Raw genomic sequence first — 22,642 nt, 5'->3', positions numbered from 1 at the left:
AATGAGGTTGGGTGGAAGCAGGCTTTCAAGCTCCTCGCACAGCTTGAAATGACATGGGTAATTTAAAACCTCAGACTGAAAATCTGCTGTGCAATATCACACTGTGACAGGGGTCTCTTCAGAGAGAATTCTTCTAATTGGCAAGACCAGATCCAGCAACCAGTTCCAAGCAGTCGGAGGTGGGGACAGGACTGGGAAGCAAACACAACACACAGGTCTCTCAAGCAGATGGAACAAAGGCAAGGAAGGAAAACACGTGGTGGAACCCAGGAGCTCTGGCTTTCACCTGGAACAGACCAGGTGTTAAATGCTGCTTCTGCCACTTCCTAGTGGTGCATGACCCTGAGCAATTCATTGTACCTCTCTGAGCACTGGATTTCCCATCTTAAAAATCAATTGTTGTGAGGAACAAATGAGATACTGCACATAGAGCGCCTGGCACAGTGCATGAGACATCATAAGCACCAATTCCTTTTAAAACGATCGTTGAAATTATTATTATAATTATGGCTTATTCTGGTGTTGCTAATGGGATGTAGACACAGAAAGAGGGAACAAGATCTTGAAGGCCACCAAGCTGGTTTTCAGAGTCCACACTAGATCATAGGACTGCTCATTTTGGTCCACCGTCCAATTCATTGCATCAATATGCTTGGACATAATTTAATTATAGGGTATATATTGATATTAAGTGATAAGAAAAGACTTCTACAAGTAAATGGATACTATCTTATTGTTGCTTTTGGATACTCCATAAATATTGATAATAACAACCACAATATCTGAGTAAGAAGAAAGGAAGCCAGCGTTCTTGCAAGCCAACCTTAAGTCAGGCACCATATGGAGTGTTTTACATGTATTGCCACATTCTACCAGGACAATAGTCATAAAAGATGGTCATTATCTCCTCCACTATTCCCAGGAGGAACCTGAAGCTCAAGGAAAAAAAAAATGTATCTTACTCATAAACTTATAGCTTATAAGAAAATTGGGATGCAAGCTCATGGCTATGAAACTCCAAAGATATAAAAATATTCTTCAGAGTGGGGTCAACTCATACATACTGGCCACCAGCAAATATAACTGGGGCACAGTGATGACTCCTAATAGCATGAGGAGCCCAAACATTAAAAAGCCATGCCAATGAAAACAATGGTAAAAGCCATTGCAAGCTGTGTGTCTGTGTCATTCACATTCTTGCTACTGGGTTATGGCCAACTGTAAATTTACCAATGCTATGTACAAGGCTCAAAGACAGGGGCCAAGGACACAGAGATGAATGATGAAACAGTCCCTGCCCTCAAGGAACTTACAGTCTAGCAGAGAAGAAAGCCATTTCACAAAGAATAATTATAATCATGAGGAGGCTCCCAGAGTTTCCAAAAGGAGGAGATAAAAGGCAAGATGAGTTCAGAGTGGGAAGATGTTGCCTTCAGTAGGAGAGAGGGGTCTGATCAAGCCAGAAGTAATTAAAACTGGTCCCTAAAAGAGAGTAGAGCATGAAGGAGAGACTTCACATGTCATGAAACAGGGGTGTGAGCCAAGAGTTCCAGGCCAGTGAAGACAGCAGAGTGACTGGACCAGAAAGTGATATCTTTGACATCACCCATTTCAGCAGAGCCTTATTGTAATGCTGGTCTCAGGGGAACAAGGTTGGAGCTGTGTTCAGTAGATCAACGTTCCCCAGAGAATCACAGTGTACTTCTCCAGTATTAGAGTGCAGGCTTTGACCCAGAGCATGATTGAGATCCTGGTAGACACAGATGCTCTGTAATGGAATTTTGTGCAAGTTGCCTATTGCTATGCATGAGTTCACCTGATTTATTCAAGGTTTGACCCATTTTACAAGTGTAAGTTAGTACCAATGAAGCTTACATGGCATCTTGGCTGACCCTTGAAGAATGGGTAGATCTTGGACATGCTGGGAAGGAGGAACAACATTCAAGATAGAAGAATAGCTTTGGAAAATGCAGAGGGGTGGTTCCTGAAGAGTGTGTGTGGGGACAGTGGGAAACTGAGTTTGGCTGGCGTACAGGATGGGGAATGAAGAACTACAAATAGATATTACTTTCCCAAATATTTACTACTACATAAACAGATGGCCCAAGCCACCCTCCACCAGAGAATTAAGTATAGCAGTTAAAGGCACCAACTGTAAAACTAAACAAAGCTTGGTTGAAGTCCCAGATTCATCACCTCTCAGCTGTGTGACCTTAGGGAAATTACTTAACCTCTCTGAGCTACCATTTCCTTCTTTGTAACATATGGGTAAACAATTAGACCCAACTCATAGGGTTGAGTGAGAGTGACGTAAAAAATGTTTAGCACACTCTGTAGTAAGTCTTCAATAATCATTAGCTGGATTAATATAGTTATTACCATTATTATTCTAGTAAAGAAAGTCTACATGGAAGGCATTGTGCTACACTGGGGAGGTATGGTCTTTGGAGTCAAATCTGGGTTTGAATCCTGGCTCTGCCACCAACCAGGTGTGTAACATTAGGAAAATCATTTCACCTCTCTGAGCCTCAGTTTCTTCATCTGTCAAAGAAGGATATCAACACCCATCTGTTAAGTCTGGGGTAAGGAAATAATATATGAAAGGGGTCTACACACTGTGTGTACTCAGAAAATACAAGATGCCTCAAATGTCATTTTGGATGATGTCACCTTCTATCTTACCTCCTTTCTGAAAAAAAACCACCAGTAATCTAGTACGAGTCATATTTCATGCATGGGCTATAAGGACACGTAAAGCAAGCCACTAAACCTTGAATAAAAAAAGCAGCAAGATAGATGATTGATATATAGACAAAGATAGGTAGATGATAGACAGGTAGGTAGGTAGGTAGATAGATAGATAGATAGATAGATAGATAGATAGATAGATAGATAGATAGGCAGACACACTTGCCAACTTCTCTCAGAGGAAGAATTCCTGACCAATTTCCAGCCCCTTCCATCAGAATGTATCTCTTTGAAGAAGAAACTGTCACCACTCTGGTTAATTTTCCTCCCTCTGCCCTAGCCGCGCTATGTCTCTTAATCGCCTTTTGATATGAAAACCACCAGGAGCAGGAAGCCATTCTGCAGATTTTAAGGGATTTCCTTGTCTGTGGAAAAATTTCCTTTCTTCATCAATCAAATCTTTATTTCTGCAAAACTGTTCAGACAGAACAACAACAAAGTCCCTGAGCTCCGTTTGACTAAGAGATGTGCTCTGTATTACAGTGGGGGAGGGTGTTTTTAACCAAGATATCATTATATGAGGCCAATTGTCCTTGCAGAACTCCTCTCCAGCTGACGTGAGGAGCAGGGTAGAGAGCAAGGACTCCGGGGCCAGAAGGACATGGGCAAGCAGTAGGTTCGTCTCACAGGTTGGCCGTGAGGCTCCTAGGAGGCAGCGGATATGAGGAACACGGCACCATGCTTGGCAAATCCTCTGTGCTCTGGTCACAGTTGTTAATATTAATACAAACATTGTGATCGTGTCTGAGAAAGCCCTGGGCTCAGCGTAAGAAGACCTGGGTCAGGAAGTTTAACAGATAGATGACACTATCTAAATGTTAAGTGAATTGAACAGAAGGAAGCAAGGGAAAAATTCCCAAATGTATAAGAGAATTCAGAGGCTGCTTAAAAAACGATGCTAAACTGAACCCAGGAATGCTAGCTTGAGTCTGAGCACGCCCCTCGCCAGGGTCTGTACATAGCCCACTCTTTGATGGGCTTGTGTTTGCTTAATCTGTCCCTAATCAATCTCTCCCAGGTCTCTCATTTTCTTTTCTCTTCCCCACCTCCAAAAACACACACACAAAACAGACACACACACACACACATATTTCTCAGAGTATAAAACCGGGGCATATACTCTTGTTTTTGCAGCCAGGCACCAGCTGCTCATTTTTACTATCAGTTGCCTTTTCTTAAGTCTCTGCCTTAACCTGTAATCAAGGTGCTGTGAGTTCAGAGCTCTGGCTGTGGGCTGGAGGTTTATGAGGTTCAGGGCAATGTCAATCTTTGGCGGATAGCAATCCACCACTTCCCTGGGTCTCCTTGCCCTTGAGTACCAGGCAAAGCAAACACTCCCCCAGCATCTGCAAGGACAGAGCCTGGGGAGCTGCAGGCACCTCTGAATCCACAGGCCCACGGCAGGCACACAAACGCTCACTGCATGACAGTGATCTCAATGCCTTTCCTGCTCCAAGGCACTGCCCTTTCCAAATGAAATTAGTACAGCTTCTAGCTACCAGCCCTGAATCCTTCCATACGCCACTGTTCAGTCCAGGGGACACCTTATCTCTAGGCTTCAGTGAGGCACCTAAGTATGGTCATCTCCAGATACTAATGAAGGAAACAGGGTCACAGAGGTTAAGTGGCTTTCCCAATGCTCCATGGCTAACAATTAGCCGAGCGGGGATTCAGAGCAGCTCTGTCCATCCTCACAGCCCATGTTCTTGCATTATCTCCCTACATCACTTTTTCTTAGCAGGACTGATATTCTGGAAGCTCCCAAGTTTCAGGCAATCAATCATCTCCAGAGTAAGCTGTCAGCCTCTCTCAATAAATCTGTCATTTTCATTCCTGTGTCCTTGGCATGCCATGCATAGTAGGTGCTAGGAAATGTTTTCTGACTTAACACGGAGTCCCCACAACATAAAGTACTGAGTAATGAAGGACTGAAATCATAAATGTATTATTTGAAAAAAGAAAAACAGTTTGGCCCCTTCGATGTGCATTTTTTCATCTGACTCAGGCATACAAGGTACTAATTGAGGGTCTTTGGGGCATTTTAATCAATAATGTGCAAATCCCAAATAGTTTATTTCATGACTTAAGTTTTCAAGAAGTAAAATAGCTCTATTATCTTCAGTCTGACAGAAAACAGTTCCATTTCTTTTTAAAAGCAGATTTAAAATAGGCATTATCCCAAATTACAGATGAGGAAGGAGGTTCAGAGAGGTTGACTGACTTTCCCAAGGTCACGCAGCACAGAAGCAGTGGAGCTGGGATTTAAAACCAAGGCTTGCCAGACCCTTTGAATCACATAACTTCACTACGGGAAGGCCTTCCAAAATTAAGCACGACACAATCAACCTTTAGTAACCTCACACTGATCACAAATTAGTGGAGACTTGGAAAAAAGTCTTTACTCTTGAGTGACCTATTGTATTCCCAAAGCCCTGGGTTTGGTTTCCACTTCTTTACAGCAGGCTGAGTTGAAGTTGGGGTAAAGAAATCCAGCAGAATTTGGGCAGGGACCCATGAGAATCTGAGATGGTCTCCAGCAGGTACAGGGTCCCTGGTATGTCGCTATTCCTCAGGGAAAGGAAAGCCTCCAGGCAATGTGTCAAAAGGTCCTAGAACCACGGCTGCCACGACTTGCATGTGACCTTAGGCAAGTCACCTCACGTCTCTAGGCCCCTCTGTCTAGATTTTCAAAGTGAGGAGATTGAACCACTTATGTTCTGAAACAAGAACTAAAGTCCTGTTCCAAGCTGCCCGGGATCCATCTGCAGTGCTCTAAAGAAGCCTGCAATTTCCAAGTGAGGCTGTGAGCCATGTTTCCATGCTTATTTGCAAGAAAATGTGAAAGGAAAAGTGCCACTAAGAGTGTCATCCTGGTCTTCTGATTGAGGAAACTCTCAGTGGGAGGTATAAAAAAGCTCATATTTGCACTTGGGATGCCTGGCTCTGAGTCCAAGGCTCAGGACCCCACAACCTCTGGAGCCCGAGGACCCCCCCACTGCTTTAGTCCAAGATCAACCCAAGAGCCTGGGTCCAGAGGTCCATGTGGATACCTGCTGCTCTGTGAACCAATTTTCATGGCTCACAATTCTCTCTGCTTCCAGCTTTTGAATGATGCTGCCATTTCCAGTAGCTCATAGAGGGCTTTCTCTTTGGTGAAGAAAAAAATGTTTGCATTTGTTACAATTCATTCCTTTATCCTGCCTCTCAAGAAACCAGGGATATTTGAACTAGGTTTTAAAGGAAAGTAGGAGTTCAGAAAGAAACTTGTATATGACAAAAAGAGAGTCATCTACCTCCCATCCCAGGTAAAGAGATCAGCAAAGGTGTGGAAGGCAGAAGAGCCTGGCTAGCTCAGGGAACAATGAGTGTTTGTGTTGGGGGCAGCATCAGGGGTCGATGGAGTGGCGTCAGTGAGCACCCACTAAGTGCCAGGCACCTGTAAGGACACTGTCACATAAATTATATCATCAACCCTCCCGGTCCTACTGTTAAGATGCCACATCCCAATTTACAGAAGATGAACCTGAAAGTCAAGGTAAAACAAGGCCACCTGTGACACGGTAGAAGTGAGATTGGACCCAGCTCTGGTTGCAAAGGGCACACTCTTCCTCTTCACCACCTGTCTTGCCTGAATTCAGGCAACAGGATGGGTTACGATGCCATTAGCCCTGACAGGTGAGGACCTGCGGTGAAGAGCAGGTGTGTGTGGTCTATCACGGGGTGAGGAAGAGACAAGAGTGAACACTGGGTACCGTAAACCCAAGAGGATGCAGGAGCCCACTGAACTCCAAACCAATTTAACCGGACTCCTGACACACCGGAGAACAAAGGAGAAGCCTTACACGTAGTTGAACTACACCAAAACCAAAGGGTCGGCAGTGTGTCCTGGACGTCTGCGTGATGTGTCTTCAGGGAGATGGTGGGGGTGAGATGACCTTGAACAAACAGGGTTGGGTGCTTTGTGCCCAGTGAGAGGTGACAGGATGCTGCTCTCGCCTCACCATCCCCCATATCGGAGAACTGTACAGTTGGGATTTGGAAAAAATATATATATATCTTCTATTTTAGAATGATAGACTTTCAACAAACCTTAAAATACTTCAAGAAAAAAAAATAACATTGTAGAATGTTATTGAATCAAAGGAGATATGGGACTCAGTGACCTATGAAGAGATAAAAGAACATCCAGTCAGGGACCTTCTGGATCAGCCTCAAAACCAATTCATGCAACAAAGACCATCTACGCAATTCCCTCCAACACCTGTCCCAGGGTGGCTAAGCCTTAGACCCGTTTCCTCTGCACAGGATCTGCCTTTTACCAAGTTGTCTGCATCAGATCTCTCATCCTCTCCTGACATCATCTCGAGGGCGTGCTTCGTACCAAGGCATCTGCCTCTGCTCCTGGTACCACGTGTTGGAGTTTTATGAATGTCTTGTGCTCTTCCACACTTCCACACATTTGCAGGGGCCAAACCCCCTCCTTGAGACACCAGCCTCAAATATCTCCTGAATTGTCCTTATTTGTTAGGACTCAACTCAAAGGCCTGCCACCTGCAGAGTAGGCACCGCCCCTCGCCCATCCTCTGTTCTCTAAGTGCCCGGGTCTCTCCACCGTTACAGTGATGACACTGCTTTGCCATAACTTGCTTTCCAGGCAGCCTTTACCCAACTGGATGGAGGACTTTGAGGGCAAGAACCACAGCATGCCCCTTTCCTGTCTCAGTTCAAAATCCCAGCACAATGCCTGGCACCCAGCAGTCCTCAAAGCATGGATTAGGAAACAATCAATACATGGGTTTTATCTGCTTAACCCAAGACCCTGACTGTGAGCTCCTTTCCAGAAGAACTTGTGCCTTATTGATCTCTACAGACTACTTCTCCAACCTGGTTATTTGGAGAATGAGTGAATAACTCAGTCCTGAGCCTACTCTAGTGGCCAGAATCTGACCACTGATTTCTTCATTCTGACCTCCACCCCACTCCGGCCATGTTGCTCGGGAAATAGCTTTGCATTTTCACGTCACCCAGACTTTCGCTGGTGGCAAATGGCTGTGGATCCCCTTAGAAAATATTCATTCATTCAACTGTTAGTAAATAATCAGAAAAAATGTGTTCAATGTATACAATATAATCTTGTTTTGTTTAAAATGTTCACATTAGTGTATATATATATATATGTGTGTGTGTATATATATATATATATGTATGTGTGTGTGTCTGTGTATATTTTTTCCTTTTTTCCACACAGAGAAGTCTGTAAATTTTCTAAAAGTTTAGTTGTGATTTTGAGGAATACAATTTTTGTTATTCTGCATTTTCTGACTTACGTAAATAAATATGTGTTTTTGTACAAAACGATAAATCCTTAAATGTAGTACAGACCTCAGGAAGTTCCCCACAAAGCACTGGACAGGATGTACAGTCCAGAGTGGTCTTCTCAGCCCAGTTTTGTAGTCTACAAATTGGGCCTCATGAGGAAAATGTCCCCTCACAGAGCCATTGTCACAAGTCAATGAAATCAGGTGAGCACCCTGCCAATCACCCAGCACAGGCGATTACCTGTGTAATGTAGCTGATTACTAAAGAAAGGAGACACTGGGACTTTGGTGGCTCAGCACCAAAGACTCAACAGAGGCGAGGTGACAAATGAGCTGCACTTGGTATTTAAGATGACTTCACAGCTTGCTCACCCAGCTCCCCCTCCACCTTCTTCTGTTTCCTTATGTAAATTAAAGGAGTTGTGCGACGTGCATATTTTTAAAACCCCAAACAACCATACTATGATTTTACTATGATACATACTATGATAGTACATATGACTATATACTATTGCTATGTGGTATTGATTCAAATTTGTTAAGCCAATTATATCATGTTTAAAAAACTAACTCAACATATATTTTAAACATAAATGATGCAGACCACTTCCCCCTCCCCCTAGTTTCCCTCTTTGTTACCCTGAAGCTGGCCGGTCAGGGACGGATCAGAGTCAGGAACGGTGACACCCAACACTCTACCATACTTCCAGAATATCAAGAAAATGGAGAATGCATTGTGGAGACTAGGAGACTGCAGTGACCTTTGACAAAACAGGGTCACGGACTGCATTTAAAAGGTGATGAGAACATTCCATCAACTGAGAGCTGCAGTGTCATATAGTTAAAGCACTAAAAAATCTAAAGGCAATCCCTCTCCGCTCTTTGTTACGGAGGGTCTCCCCCATTCACACCTCCCACCCCAGAACCCTTGGTGAGGCCACCTGGGTGCCCTGGGCAGGGCAGGCCTCCAAAGAGAGGAGGCCCATTGCTTCCTGTCCAGCAGGATTGAGAGGTGGCCTGACCCAGGGGAGGAGAGGGGCGAGAGACTGCCTTGTCCCCACCACTGTCCAGTCCAGCCTGCAGTTAGCAATGCTCCTCCATTTGATTTCCTCACATCTAACCCATGATCCCTGGGAGCTGGCTGAACTCGTCATTCTGGGATGGACGGGAAGCTGTAAGAACTCCCTTCTCACTGTCTGGCAGGACTGCAGCCCTTCCCAGAGGCCTTGGTCAGCTGCCCATGGAGAGCAGGTCACAAGGTGGTCTGGGACGGCAAGGGCATGGTCTAGCACATATATCCAGAGCATCTGTGCACCCTGGTGCAGGCAGCACCACCTAATTCACCCTCCACACTGCCACCGCCAGAGAGCTCCTTTTAAAATAACAACATTACAGGAACAATGTCCATAATACAAAGGGAAAGACAGCAGGACAGGCGACATTCACTGAGCACTTACCTACGCTCCAGCTCCGTGGCAAGCATCTTACTTAATGTCTCAATCTTCGCAAGAGCTCTGTCCACGAAGATACTACAGTCTCCATCTGATCCATATTCCCAAGTCCATGTTTATATCCATATTGTCACCCACAAATAGGACACTGAGAGTGGGTGATGTGTCCTGGTCACACAGCTAGTAAGCAAACCCAGGGTGGCCTGACTCCAGGATCCAAGCCCCCACTCATTACTCCTTATCTATACATTGAGTGCCTGACCACAATGCTGTCCTGCTTTAGAGACCCTCCTGACCGGGTGGCATCCAAGTCTCTCTCTGGTACACAGGACTCCTTGTGAGCCAGCTCTTCCCCATGCATCCCCACCTCATCTCCTGCATGCCTCCCACACCCTAGAATGTTCTAGCCCCCATGCCCATAAAGGTCCCTCTACCCAAATGTCACTGTGCCTTTTTATATCCACTCACCCCCCACGGGTTGGTTCAAGGTTCGCTTTCTTGACAACCATAAAGGGCCACGCCTTCTTTTAGGACCCCTTGGTCTCTCCATATTCTCCAAATGCAGTCCTGTCTCCCTGTGTTACATGTGTGTGCTTTGCTCTCAGTCCCACAAGGTCGAGCACGTTCCCAGGGAGAGGAACCCTTTCTCACTGTCTAAATACTCCCTCTAGTCTCAACACCTATGAGAGAACCTGACACAAAGTGCTCAAAATGTGTCTGGTACTGGGTGTGTGCCCAAAAGAAGTGAAAGCAGGGGCTCAAACAGATATTTGCACACCCATATTCATGGCAGCACTATTCACAATAGCCAAAAAGCACAAGCAACTCAAGTGCCCATCAATGGATGGATGGATAAATGAAATATGGTACATACATACAATGGAATATTATTTGGCCTTAAAAAAGAAAGGAAATTCTGACACATGCTACAACACAGATGAACCTTGAAGACATGCTAAGTGAAATAAGCCAGTCATAAAAGAACAAATATTTCATGATTCCATCTATATGAGGTTCCTAGAGTAGTCAAGTTCATAGAGACAGAAGGTAGGATGGTGGTCACCAGGGGCTGGGGGAGGGAGATGGGGAGTTTATTGTTTATTGTTGTTTATTGTTTATTGTTTATTATTGTTTAATGAGTATGGAGTTTTATGAGTAAGTTCTCATCTTGGGAAAGACGAGAAAGTTCTGGAGATGGATGATGGTGATGGTTGCATGATAATGTGAAGGTACTTAAAGCCACAGAATAGTACACTTAAAAATGGTTATAATGGTACATTTTTTGTTATGTGTATTTTGCTATGATTTAAAAAAAAAATGGGAGAAAAGGAGTTTGATAAGTTGAATGAATGAATGAAGATTTGGACCACTGCAACAACCCCCTGAAGGTGTCGCCCTACTACAAGCCTCTTCTAGCACCTCTCCGCTGCCCTCAAACATAATGGGGTGCATGTCTCCTGTGATCGCCCCCTTCCTGTCCCACAAGCACAAACATAAATTCGTAATCCAGCATTCAAGGCTCTCTCTGCAGGGAGGACATTCACCTCTCCAAGAAGGAAAGAGGAGGAATGCTTATTAAACATCCTCCTATTCTGTCATCTAGTGGAGCTTTAAAAAGTTCTTACTACGCGCTATGTACTGTGCCAAAGATACAAAGTTATTTAAGATGTTCTTGGTGTTCTCAAGCCAGCAGAGGGGAAGAGCACTTTGCCTGTGCTTTAACTCTGCCATGAATCACCATTAGGAACACCTACTACGAGCCAAGCACTGTGCTAAGATCTCCACGTTTCTTCACCTATTGATCCCGACAAGAACACCATGAACTAGGTCTTCTCATGATACAGAGAAAACGGAGACTGAGCTCAGACGGATTACACCAGCTCTCCAGCTGGGGGGAGGCAGAGCTGTGAATCAACCCCAGAGCACCCACTATGTACTTATCTGGGCATGAGTGACACATGGGGAAACTGAGAGCCAGAGAAGTGAAGTGACTCTTCTCATACCACCGAGTAATCAGGACCTGTCCCAGAGCCTCTTCATCTCAGAGGCAGCAGGAATATTCATCCCTGCTCTGACCTCTAAATCAGTGCAGCCAGCTTCAAGGGAGCAAAAGGCACAACCTCCTTTCAGATCAGAGGAGGAGGAAGGTGTTTTAAACTGTGCTTGTAACAAAGAGCCCTTCAGGTGACTTTAAAGGGCCTTTGGTATTCAATCTGTTCCTAGAACACCGCCATGTGGACCCCCAGGACAGAGGAGGATGGCTGTGAGGGCGGTTGAGCAGGACACTGTGACACTCAGCAGAGACTTCACTTTTAGCACAATGAGGTGGAGAATTAAAGAATCACTTGGGAGAAGGGACATGAGAAAGCAACAGAACCAGGGTCCCTCCCCCAAAGTCCAGAGCTCCCAGTCCTGCATGACAGGGTTCAGATATGTCTGCTTGTCCACTTGTTCGTCCAAGCACGCATGTGTGCCCACAAACATGTGTACATGCAATCATGCACATCCAAAACACGTGCACATAATCTTGCATGGCCACAAACACATACCGATGCAACCATGCATGCCCACAACCGTGCATGCACAAGATTCAGAACTGACTACAATAAAGTCTATATGCTCATAGACCAGTCACATTTTCAAGTTCCTTGCTGCAATAGAAATGCACTGATTCTTCACAGCCAAGAAACCATCAACAAAATGAAAAGACAACCTACTGACTTTGCAGATCATACATCCAATAAGGGATTAATATCCAAAATATATAAAGAACTCACACAACTCAACAACAACAACAAAAAAACAGCCTGATGAAAAAAAAGGGGAGAGGATCTAAAAAGACATTTTTCCAAAGAAGATATACAGGTGGCCAACAGGCACATGAAAAAATGTTCAACATCACTAATTATTAGGGAAATGCAAATCAAAACCACAAGAAGACATCACTTCACACCTGTCAAAATGACTATTATTAAAAAGACAAGAAATAAGAACTGTTGGAAAGGATGTGGATAAAAAGGAACCCTGGTACACTGCTGGTAGGAATGTAAACTGGTGCAGCCACTATGGAAAACATATGGAGATTCCTCAAAAAATTAAAAATAGAAATACCATATGATCCAGCTATTCCACTTCTGGGTGTTTATCTGAAGAACACAAAAACACTAATTTGAAAAGATATATGCACCTCTACATTCATTGCAGCATTGTTCACAATAGCCAAGACTTGGAAACAATGTAAGTGCCCATCAATGGATGCGTGGATAAAGAAGATGTGGTGCATATACACAATGGAATACTACTCAGCCATAAAAAAAATAAAATCTTGACATTTGCAACAACATGGACCTTGAGGGTACTATGCTAAGTGAAATAAGATAGATGGAGAAAGGCAAATACCATATGATTTCACTCAAATGTGGAAGATAAACAAACAAATGTATAGACACAGAGAAAAGATTGGTGGTTACCAGAAGGGATGGTGGGGGACAAAATGGGTAAAGGAGGACATCTGTACAGTGAGAGATGGAAACTAGACTTTTGGTGGTGAACATGATGAGGTGTACACAGAAGTCGAAATATAATGATGTACACCTGAAATTCATATAATGTTATGAACCAATGTTACCTCAATTAAAAAAAAAAAAAGAAAAGCACTGATTCTTAAAGTAGGCATAAACTTTTTTCCTTTAAAAGCTTGACCCATGAAGAGTAGCTGAAGAAACTGAGGCTCTTTCACTTGCAGCTTCAAAGACTTGAAGTGTCATGATGAAGGTCAGAGGGGAAATCCAGGACTGAGGGCTGGAAGGGAGAGGGAGGTGCCTCACTCACCAAGCCTTTCTGACCACCAGAGCTGTCCAAAGAGGTAACCGGCTCTCATGAAGCCCTGGGTTTGCTGTTTCTAGAGATGTGCATGCAAGAAGAAACTCGTGGCATGCGTTTGCTGGTTCCCTTCTCCCAGCCACTGCTACTCTCACTACAACTGCCATGAGCAGCCACACCAAAGGCAAGGACACCCCTGACCTCAGCTTCTCAAACACAGAGCTCCACTTCCAGGCCACAAGTGGACCTTAGAAGGGCCTCAAGGCTGTAAAAGGCTCCAGAGCTAACTCCCTCCCACCCCTGGTTTCTGTTTACAGCCATGGATGGCTGAACTAAAGCTGCAGGAACTGTCCCCACCTCCCACACTGAGCCACGGCACGCATGGTGAAATGAGTGCGCCAGGGCCAGCCTCCACTAAGGTATAAAGACTAAAAGACTCCCACCCTACTCAGTTATCTTCTACCACACAAGCATCCCATAGTGTTCCGCCCTTCCTTGCCCTTGACTGAGCCTCCAGGATCATTCTGCTACCTCCCAACCTTGCCCACTGTGTTCCCTGGAACTCTCATTTCATAATCAGCAAACTCCTCAAACATTCCCTGCATCTCCTGGTCAGAACTGAAATCCCGTGTTCCCTGAGGACTCTGGCTCCCTAAAGCCCTCTGCCAGGAGGCTCTGGTTGGCTTATTTTCTCTTATCCGGACCCACTGGATTAGCAGGTTCTTTCTCTCCACAGCCACTTCCAGACCATGGGAGGTCCCACCCTCTTGTCTAAGCCTTCTCTTTGAGCCTGTGCCATTTAGCCATCCCACCCCTCCCATCCTTTCCCTGCTGTCCACTGACCTCTTCCTGGAAACTAGGATGGCCGGCTCACCCACCATATGCCCCTCTCATCCAAATATGGCCATTATCCTAGTTTCAGTTAGGTTATCAGGCCCTCCAAGATCCCTGAGTTCCTCATCTCTAGAGACCTCCTCTCCTCCATTCCATCTCTACAAATGTCTCTGTCACACTCTGGCCCTTGTAATAACAGAAATGACTCAACATCCCAAAATCACTTACTCCTGCATTCACCCCCAGGCCATAACCTCCTCTCCCTCCAGTTCACTTGTTCCACAAGCTGCTACTTTGATATCGTCATAATCCCTAATCCCTATTCAGCTGGCTTCAGATGGAAGCAAGACCCCTCCTCTATTTGAAAGGAGGGAAGGAGAGCAGTTGGGGGCAAAAGAAGTGGGTGTGTTTCTCATTTGGGCAAGTGGCAGGGAGTTCCCACCTAACAGCCAGAGGGATCTTTTAAAAGCCAATAGAACTATGTCTCTCCCTGATGTTATTCATTCAGTCTATTGAACAAAGAGTGACTGTGTATTCACTGTCTGTTAGGGAGCATCCTAAATGCAGAGATTCATCAGTGAAGAGAACAGATAAAAATCCCTGCCCTTGCACAGCTTACATTTTAGAAGGAGGATCAAATAAATAAAAACATGACAAATGAGTTCTTTTCATGGTATGTTGGAAGATGTGAGTTAAAGAGAGTCCTGACTGGGGGAAGCTACAGGTTTCAAGTGCGATTGGAGAAGGTGATATGAGCAAAGACTTATTGTAGGTGAGAAGCTGTGCTCCACTGACATATCAGGAAAAACGTTCCAGATACAGATAGATATCCCAAGGGCTCCAGGGGGATCATGTTGGAGAAAGAGGAAGGTGTCTCGGGTGGCCAGAGTGTTGGGAATGGCCTCATTGGCCATCGCAAGGACTTGGGCTTCTGTTCTGAGTGAAATGAGGAGTCGAGTCATTAGGAAATTTTGTGCAGAGAAGTGACTCTTCCTGGCTTAGATGTTAAAAGGAACCTCTGGCAATAGAGGGAAGGGTGGGAACAGGGAGGGAGCAGAGAGACTGGGTAGAGGCAGCGACAGGCAGCCCAAGAGAGGTGACATTGGCTTGGATTGGGCTGGCAGCAGTGAAGATGTGAGAAGAGGAGCTGGGTCTGGAGAATCTTGTGAATGTAGGTCAAAGGCATTGCCTGAGGGATAAGAAGGGCAGGAAGTGTCACGAGAGAAGGAGAAGTGTCAAGAATGACTCTGAGGTTTGATCCTTTGTGGCTGCCTGTAATTCTCAAAGGCAGGCTGCCCAGTGCAACACAATGGAAAGTCCTTTATAGAGCATCAAGGCCATATGTAATCTGGCACCAGCTCATCTTTCCAGCAGCCACAATGGCCTTCATTTTCTGGAGTAGGCTGTTCCTGCCTCGGGCCTCATTCCTTCCACTTGTCCTTCCTTTGGCCTCCTTCCTCCCACTTGAACTTAGCTATTTTTTAATTAACCTTCAGATCTCCTCTTAAATGTTACTGCCTCCAAGAGACCTCTCCTGAGCCCTCAGTCTAAATGAGATGTCTCCTGTCATGCTTCCTATGGCCGCCTGCATTTTACATCATAGCGTGCATTGCAAACTGAATTATCTACTTAGAAAAGGGAGTTTAGGTTTAATGATTGTCTTTCCCACTGGACAGATGCTCCATGAGAGAAGGGACTGTTCTGCTTTGGTCATAACCATGAAAGTGGCATCCAAAACTGTGTCAACTACACAGTAGAAACTCAATAAGTACTGTTCTGTTGTTCAGTACATAGATGAGGAGGGTCAAAATATTTCAACCCAAATCATCTATTTATCAACAAGCTTTAACTGAGCTCCATTCTGTGCCAGCCCTGAGTGGGAAACCTGGGAAACAGGAATTGTTGGGACCCAGATGCCAGGCCCTTGCAGCACAATGGGGCAGCAATTACCATAAGTGATAGAACAAAGGAGAGCACGGAGGAGGCTCTTGACCCAGGCGAAGCCATCAGAAAGTCTCCTGAGATAGGAGACATTGGAGAAGAGACAAAAACTTGAGCAGGAGTTAGTGGGGAGGGTATTGAAGACGGAAAGGATGCTCCTAGCAGTAGCAGAGGCAGGTGCTTAGTGAATGTACAAAATCTTGGCTAATTCCTAATGGACAAAGTGGGTGGGAGGCTGACTGCAAGTCAGCTGCCAGAGTCATAGGGGAATCCCTGGCTGAACAATGCAGTGTCCCTGAATTCATTCATCGAAACCCCTTTGGTGAGGCATTTGAGGACTTGGTGATATTAACTCAGCCTCCCATCCACCTCTACCTGGAGCCACTCCCTACGCCAAACCACCCAATCCTCAAGCTGAAACATCTGACACTTCAAAACTGGGGAAGACCCCAACCTATGACCCTCAGTCTTTCCTGAATTGTCCAAGAGCAAACTAGATTCTGCCTCAGAGGAGATCCTATAGCACCTTGAACGATCTCTACAGCCTCATTTTCCCCATCCCAGAGAGTGGGTGTGGACAGGACTTGTCTCAGTTTCTGTGAAGATTAAGTGAGACCATGTAAGGTGCTCAGCAGAGAGCCTGGCATGAGCAAAATAGCAGATATGTTCATCACAATCACACTGTCCAGTAATGTGTGTCTGTTCCTATCACAAGGCTTTAGCAGCTCAAGGGAAAGGTCTGGTATTCATCACTTCTGGGTCCCTGATATCTAGCACCCTGCCTGGCACATCAGTATTGATTAGTTGGATGAATGAATACTTAGTTGAGCAAAAGACAGAATAAATGGCGGGAGGTGAAGCAGGTCTGTTGTAGAAAGATGTCTTTTCCAAGAGGAGCTGGCTGTTCACCGGGAAGATGGGACTTTTTAGAACAGGATCCCACTAACACCATGTTCTAATCCACCAAGATTGTGGGCCCAGATGCTTTCTACATGGAAGAGTGGAAGCAGAGCTCAGCGTTTCAGAACATAAACCATCACTGCCTGTGGCAGCAACAATCCATAAGCCCATGATTGGCTTAGTCTTGAAGTGAAAGAACAAAAGGGACGACAATGCTTATAGAAAGTCTGGGATCCTTTGCCCCAACATCAGAAGCTAACACAATGAGGCTTAACAGTCGTACAGGTCATCTCTGCATGAGCAGAGAGCATGGAAACCCAGGCTTCAGAAAGATCACGAGAAAGAATAAGTGAAAGGAATAGTGACCAGTGAGGACCGTAGCTGCAGAAAGAGACAGCCTGTTGTTCCTACAATGAACAGCCCTCTTGAAGTCTCCTGAGAGTTTTAAATTTCTTTTGCAGAAAACCCAAGTAGCAGCCCTCAGTCTACACCATCCTCTGTGCTTGCACATCTCCAGGGGTTGGCGAGTTGGGACCTGACCCAGATACACCAGTTCTGGGAGAATTAGAGACTCATAAGAATGGACACAACCTTAGAGATCCTCCAATCAGATCCAATCAGATCCTCCAATCTGATCCAATACCATGAAGCCTAGCCTTAACTCAGATCAGTAGTGCTATCTCCAAGTCACATCTCCTTTGTGGCCCTTGGTTCCTTCACCTACACAATGGAGACAAAACCATAGTCCTGACTTCATGGGATTGTTTTAAGAATTAAATGAGACAACAAATATAAAGCCTTGAAGAGTACCAAGCTGAGGAGATGAGTCAAGATGGCGGTGTAAGCAGACTCGGAACTCACCTCCTCCCGTGGACACAGCCAATTTACAACTACTCGTGGAAAAATTACCCCTGAAACAGAACTGAAAACTGGACGAGAGGAACTCCTGCAACAACGGACAATCCTAACTGAGGTGGAAGAGGCAGAGACTCCCTTCTGGAGAGGAAAAACGCCGCCTTCACAAGCCGCCAGCGTCACGGCCGCCGGGAGCAGCTCACAGGTACACACCCTCCCTGGAGGTGCGGGGTCCTGAGCCGGGGAGCGCCCCCGCTGTGGGCATTTTGTGGACCCAGCACAATCGACACCAGCGGCATAATATCTGACAGTGCCTGCTACTAAAACACTGGGGAGCACCCCCAGAAAACCCGGTTCACAAAGAAACTAAAACTGGCTCTTAAAGGGCCCACGCGCAAACTCACTCGTTTCAGGAAGCACCCTAAAGTCACCAGAAAGAAAGGTGTACAGTGCTTTGGTGACAAGAGACTCACCTAATAGGCCCTGAGTGCATCTCGGTGAGGGGTGAGACCTCTCCAGGGACTGGGACATTGGCGGCGGCCATTGTTGTGGCCTGGTGTGAGCTTGCTGACACAGACTCCATTGGAGTTCTCCCTGAGGCCTGCTAGCCCAGGTCTTCCCCACCTGCTAGAGCACTGATCTAATCCAGCTCAGCCAGGGCAGGCAGCCCACCCTAGAGACTGGCCCCACCCAACAACAAGCCCTCAGGCAACGTGTGGGCCTGCATAGATTGGTGACTGGATTCTCTGCAGCCTGGCAACTGAGCCGACTTGAGCGGGGCAGGGTGTGCACAAGGAGCGGGTGGAGAGTGTGGGGCGGTGACGGAGTGTGTGGGGCTCCCGCCGTGGAGAGACTGGGTCCGCTTGGGGAGGTCGGGGCGCTCACACGGGGCAGGACTGTGTTGACTGTGTGTGTGGACCTGTGGGCGGCAGGGCTTGTCAGCTGCAGAAGACTTGTGTTTCTCAAAGACCCACATAGGGGGTTTGCCCCACCTTCCAAAGCCTGAAACAATTGGGTGCTCCTGTGCCTGAGGCCAGCCACACCCAGCTGCAATCCTCAGAGAGCTGACAAGAGACCTAGTAGGCTAGAGGCTTACAGCAATTGTAAGGCCCGGAGCCTAACAACCTGCCACGGTGGGGACCTACTCACTTAAAAGAAATACTGCAACACAAATGTGGTATTAGAACTTGCAGCCAACTGTGCTGGGGATCCCCACACCTGATAAAGAGACTGAAGGGCCCACAACAACTACAAGCAGCTGAGCATTACAACAGCTGGCCAGGAGCATAACTCAGCCTCCCTGGGTGCCTACAGGGAGAGCAAACAGGCCACAGCAGAAGGATACACGTAGCCCACATAGGGGTCACCCCTGGAACATTGAGAACTGAGGGAAGCACACTGGAAGCCTCCTAAGCCATCACTTACATAAGGTCACCTATCCAAGAGCAGGAGACGTAGCTGACCTACCTAATAAGTAGACACAAGCACAGGGAAAGAGGCAAAATGAAGAGGCAAAAGAATACATTCCAAGTAAGGGAACAGGACAAAACCCCAGAAAAGGAACTAAGTGAAACAGAAATGAGCAACCTACCTGACAGAGAGTTCAAACCAAGAGTGTTAAGGATGCTCACTGATCTGGGGAGAAGAATAGATGAACTCAGTGAGAATGTCAACAAAGAAATGGAAGATATAAAAAAGAACCAATCAGAAATGAAGAATACAATACTGGAAATGAAAAATTCATTAGAGGGACTCAAAAGCAGAGTAGAGGATACAGAAGAACGGATCTGTGAGCTGGACAAAAGACTAGAAGAAATTACCCGAGGTGAACAGGTAAAAGAGAAAAGAATTAAAAAGACTGAGGACAGTCTAAGGGACCTCTGGGACAACATCAAGCGCACTAACATCCGTGTTATAGGTGTCCCGGAAGGAGAAGAGTGAGACAAGGGGGCAGAGAATCTATTTCAAGAAATAATAGATGAAAACTTCCCTAACCTAAGGAAGGAAACAGACATCCAGGTACAGGAACCACAGAGAGCCACAAACAAGATAAACCCAAAGAGGCCCACACCAAGACACATCATAATCAAAATGTCCAGAATTAAAGATAAAGAGAGAATCCTAAAAGCTGCAAGAGAATGTCAAGTTACTTACAAAGGATACCCCCTAAGGCTATCAGCTGACTTCTCTGCAGAAACCTTACAGGCTAGAAGAGAATGGCATGACATATTTAAAGTGCTAAAAGGAAAAAACTTACATCCAAGAATACTCTACCCAGCAAGGTTATCATTCAAAATGGAAGGAGAGATCAAAATTTTCCCAGATAAGCAAAAATTAAAGGAGTTTGTCACCAAGAAACCAGTGTTACAAGAAATGTTAAAGGGACTGATTTAAGGGGAAAAGAAAAGACCACAAATAGGAAAAATTATCTATTTCCATGATTAGAACGTAATGGATACAAATGCACAACAAAGAGGTTAGATATGATATCAAAAACATGAGGGAGGAGGGGAGTTAAAGAGTACAGCTTTCAGACAGAGGTCAAACTAAAGTGACCATCAATTCTGTATAGAAGAGGAAAGGAACAGAGAAGGACTACTAAAACACTGAGAAAAAAAAAAACAGTTAAACAATGGCAGTAAGTACATACTTATCAATAGCTACTTTAAACGTCAATGGACTAAATGCTCCAATTAAAAGGCATAGGGTGGCTGACTGGATAAAAAAACAAGACCCATATATATGCTGCATACAAGAGACACACTTCAGACCTAAAGACACTAACAAACTGAAAGTGAAGGGATGGAAAAAGATACTCCACGCAAATGGCAATGAAAAGAAAGCTGGGGTAGCAGTACTCATATCAGACAAAATAGACTTTAAAACAAAAACTGTAAAAAGAGACAAAGAAGGGCATTACATAATGATCAAGGGAACAATCCAACAAGAGGATATAACACTTGTAAATATGTAAATATCTACGCCCCCAATGTAGGTGCACCTAAATATATAAAGCAATTATTAACAGACATAAAAACAGAAATAGACAGTAACACAATAATAGTAGGGGACTTTAACACTCCACTTACACCAACGGATAGATCATCCAAACAGAAGATCAATAAGGAAACATTGGCCTTAAACGACACACTACAACAGATGGACCTAGTAGATATATACAGAGCATTCCATCCAAAAACCGAAGAATACACGTTCTTTTCAAAGGCACATGGAACATTCTCCAGGATTGATCACATATTAGGCCACAAAACAAGTCTCCATAAATTTAAGAAGATTGAAATAATACCAAGCATCTTTTCTGACCACAACGGTATGAAACTAGAAATTAACTATAGGAAGAAAATCAGAAAAGCCACAAATATGTGGAGATTAAACAAAATGCTACTGAACAACGACTGGGTCAATGATGAAATCACAGAAGAAATCAAAAAATACCTGGAGACAAAGGAAAATGAAAATACGACATGCAAGCATTTATGGGATACAACAAAAGCAGTTCTAAGAGGGAAGTTTATAGCGATACAGGCCTATCTCAACAAACAAGAAAAATCTCAAATAAACAATCTAACAATGCACCTGAAGGAACTGGAAAAAGAAGAACAAACAAAGCCCCAAATCAGTAGAAGAAGGGAAATAATAAAAATCAGAGCAGAAATAAATGAAATAGAGACCAAAAAAATAGAAAAATTAATAAAACCAAGAGCTGGTTCTTTGAAAAGATCAACAAAATTGACAAACCTTTAGCTAGACTCACCAAGAAAAAGAGAGAAGGCACAAATAAGTAAAATCAGAAATGAAAGAGGAGAGGTTACAACAGACACCTCAGAAATACAAAAGATTATAAGAGAATACTATGAAAAGCTATATGCCAACCAATTCGACAATCTGGAAGAAATGGATAAATTCTTAGAATCATACAACCTTCCAAAACTGGATCAAGAAGAAGTAGAGAATTTGAATAGACCAATCACCAGTAAGGAGATCGAAACAGTAATCACAAACCTCCCCAAAAATAAAAGTCCAGGACCAGACGGCTTCCCTGGTGAATTCTACTAAACATTCAAAGAAGACTTAATACCTATCCTTCTCAAACTCTTCCAAAAAATTGAGGAGGGGGGAAGCTCCCTAACTCATTCTACGAAGCTGACATTACCCTGATACCAAAACCAGACAAGGACAACAGAAAAAAAGAAAATTACAGGCCAATATCACTGATGAACATCGATGCAAAAATCCTCAATAAAATACTAGCAAATCGCATACAACAATACGTTAAAAAGATTATACACCATGATCAAGTGGGATTTATTCCAGGGATGCAGGGATGGTTTAACATTTGCAAATCAATCAACGTAATACACCACATTAATAAAATGAAGAATAAAAATCACATGATCATCTCAATAGATGCAGAGAAAGCATTTGACAAGATACAGCATCCATTTATGATAAAAACTCTGAATAAAATGGGTATAGAAGGAAAGTACCTCAACATAATAAAGACCATATATGACAAACCCACAGCTAATATCATCCTCAATGGTGAAAAACTGAAAGCCATCCCTCTAAGAACAGGAACCAGACAAGGATGCCCACTGTCACCACTCCTATTTAACATAGTACTGGAAGTCCTAGCCAGAGCAATCAGGCAAGAGAAAAAAATAAAAGGAATCCAAATTGGAAAGGAAGAAGTGAAACTGTCACTATTTGCAGATGACATGATTTTATATATAGAAAATCCCAAAGAATCCA

General features: G+C 44.6%; 1 protein-coding gene across 1 annotated transcript in view; it reads right to left on the bottom strand.

Moving 5' to 3' along the window:
• FAM135B (family with sequence similarity 135 member B) overlaps positions 1–18,488 on the bottom strand; it is a 168,159-nt gene extending 149,671 nt beyond the window's left edge. The window contains exon 1 of the mRNA XM_087447415.1: positions 18,343–18,488. Coding sequence (XP_087303541.1) covers positions 18,343–18,452 — 110 coding nt within the window. The 5' untranslated portion in view covers positions 18,453–18,488. The remainder of the gene's footprint in view (positions 1–18,342) is intronic.
• Between the last annotated feature and the right edge of the window lie 4,154 nt (positions 18,489–22,642).

The sequence above is a fragment of the Ceratotherium simum genome, chromosome 23 (genome assembly GCF_057802395.1).
Source record: "Ceratotherium simum simum isolate JZ-2026a chromosome 23, ASM5780239v1, whole genome shotgun sequence".
NCBI classification, from domain to species: domain Eukaryota; kingdom Metazoa; phylum Chordata; class Mammalia; order Perissodactyla; family Rhinocerotidae; genus Ceratotherium; species Ceratotherium simum.
This window is presented reverse-complemented; position numbering and strand designations above follow the sequence as displayed.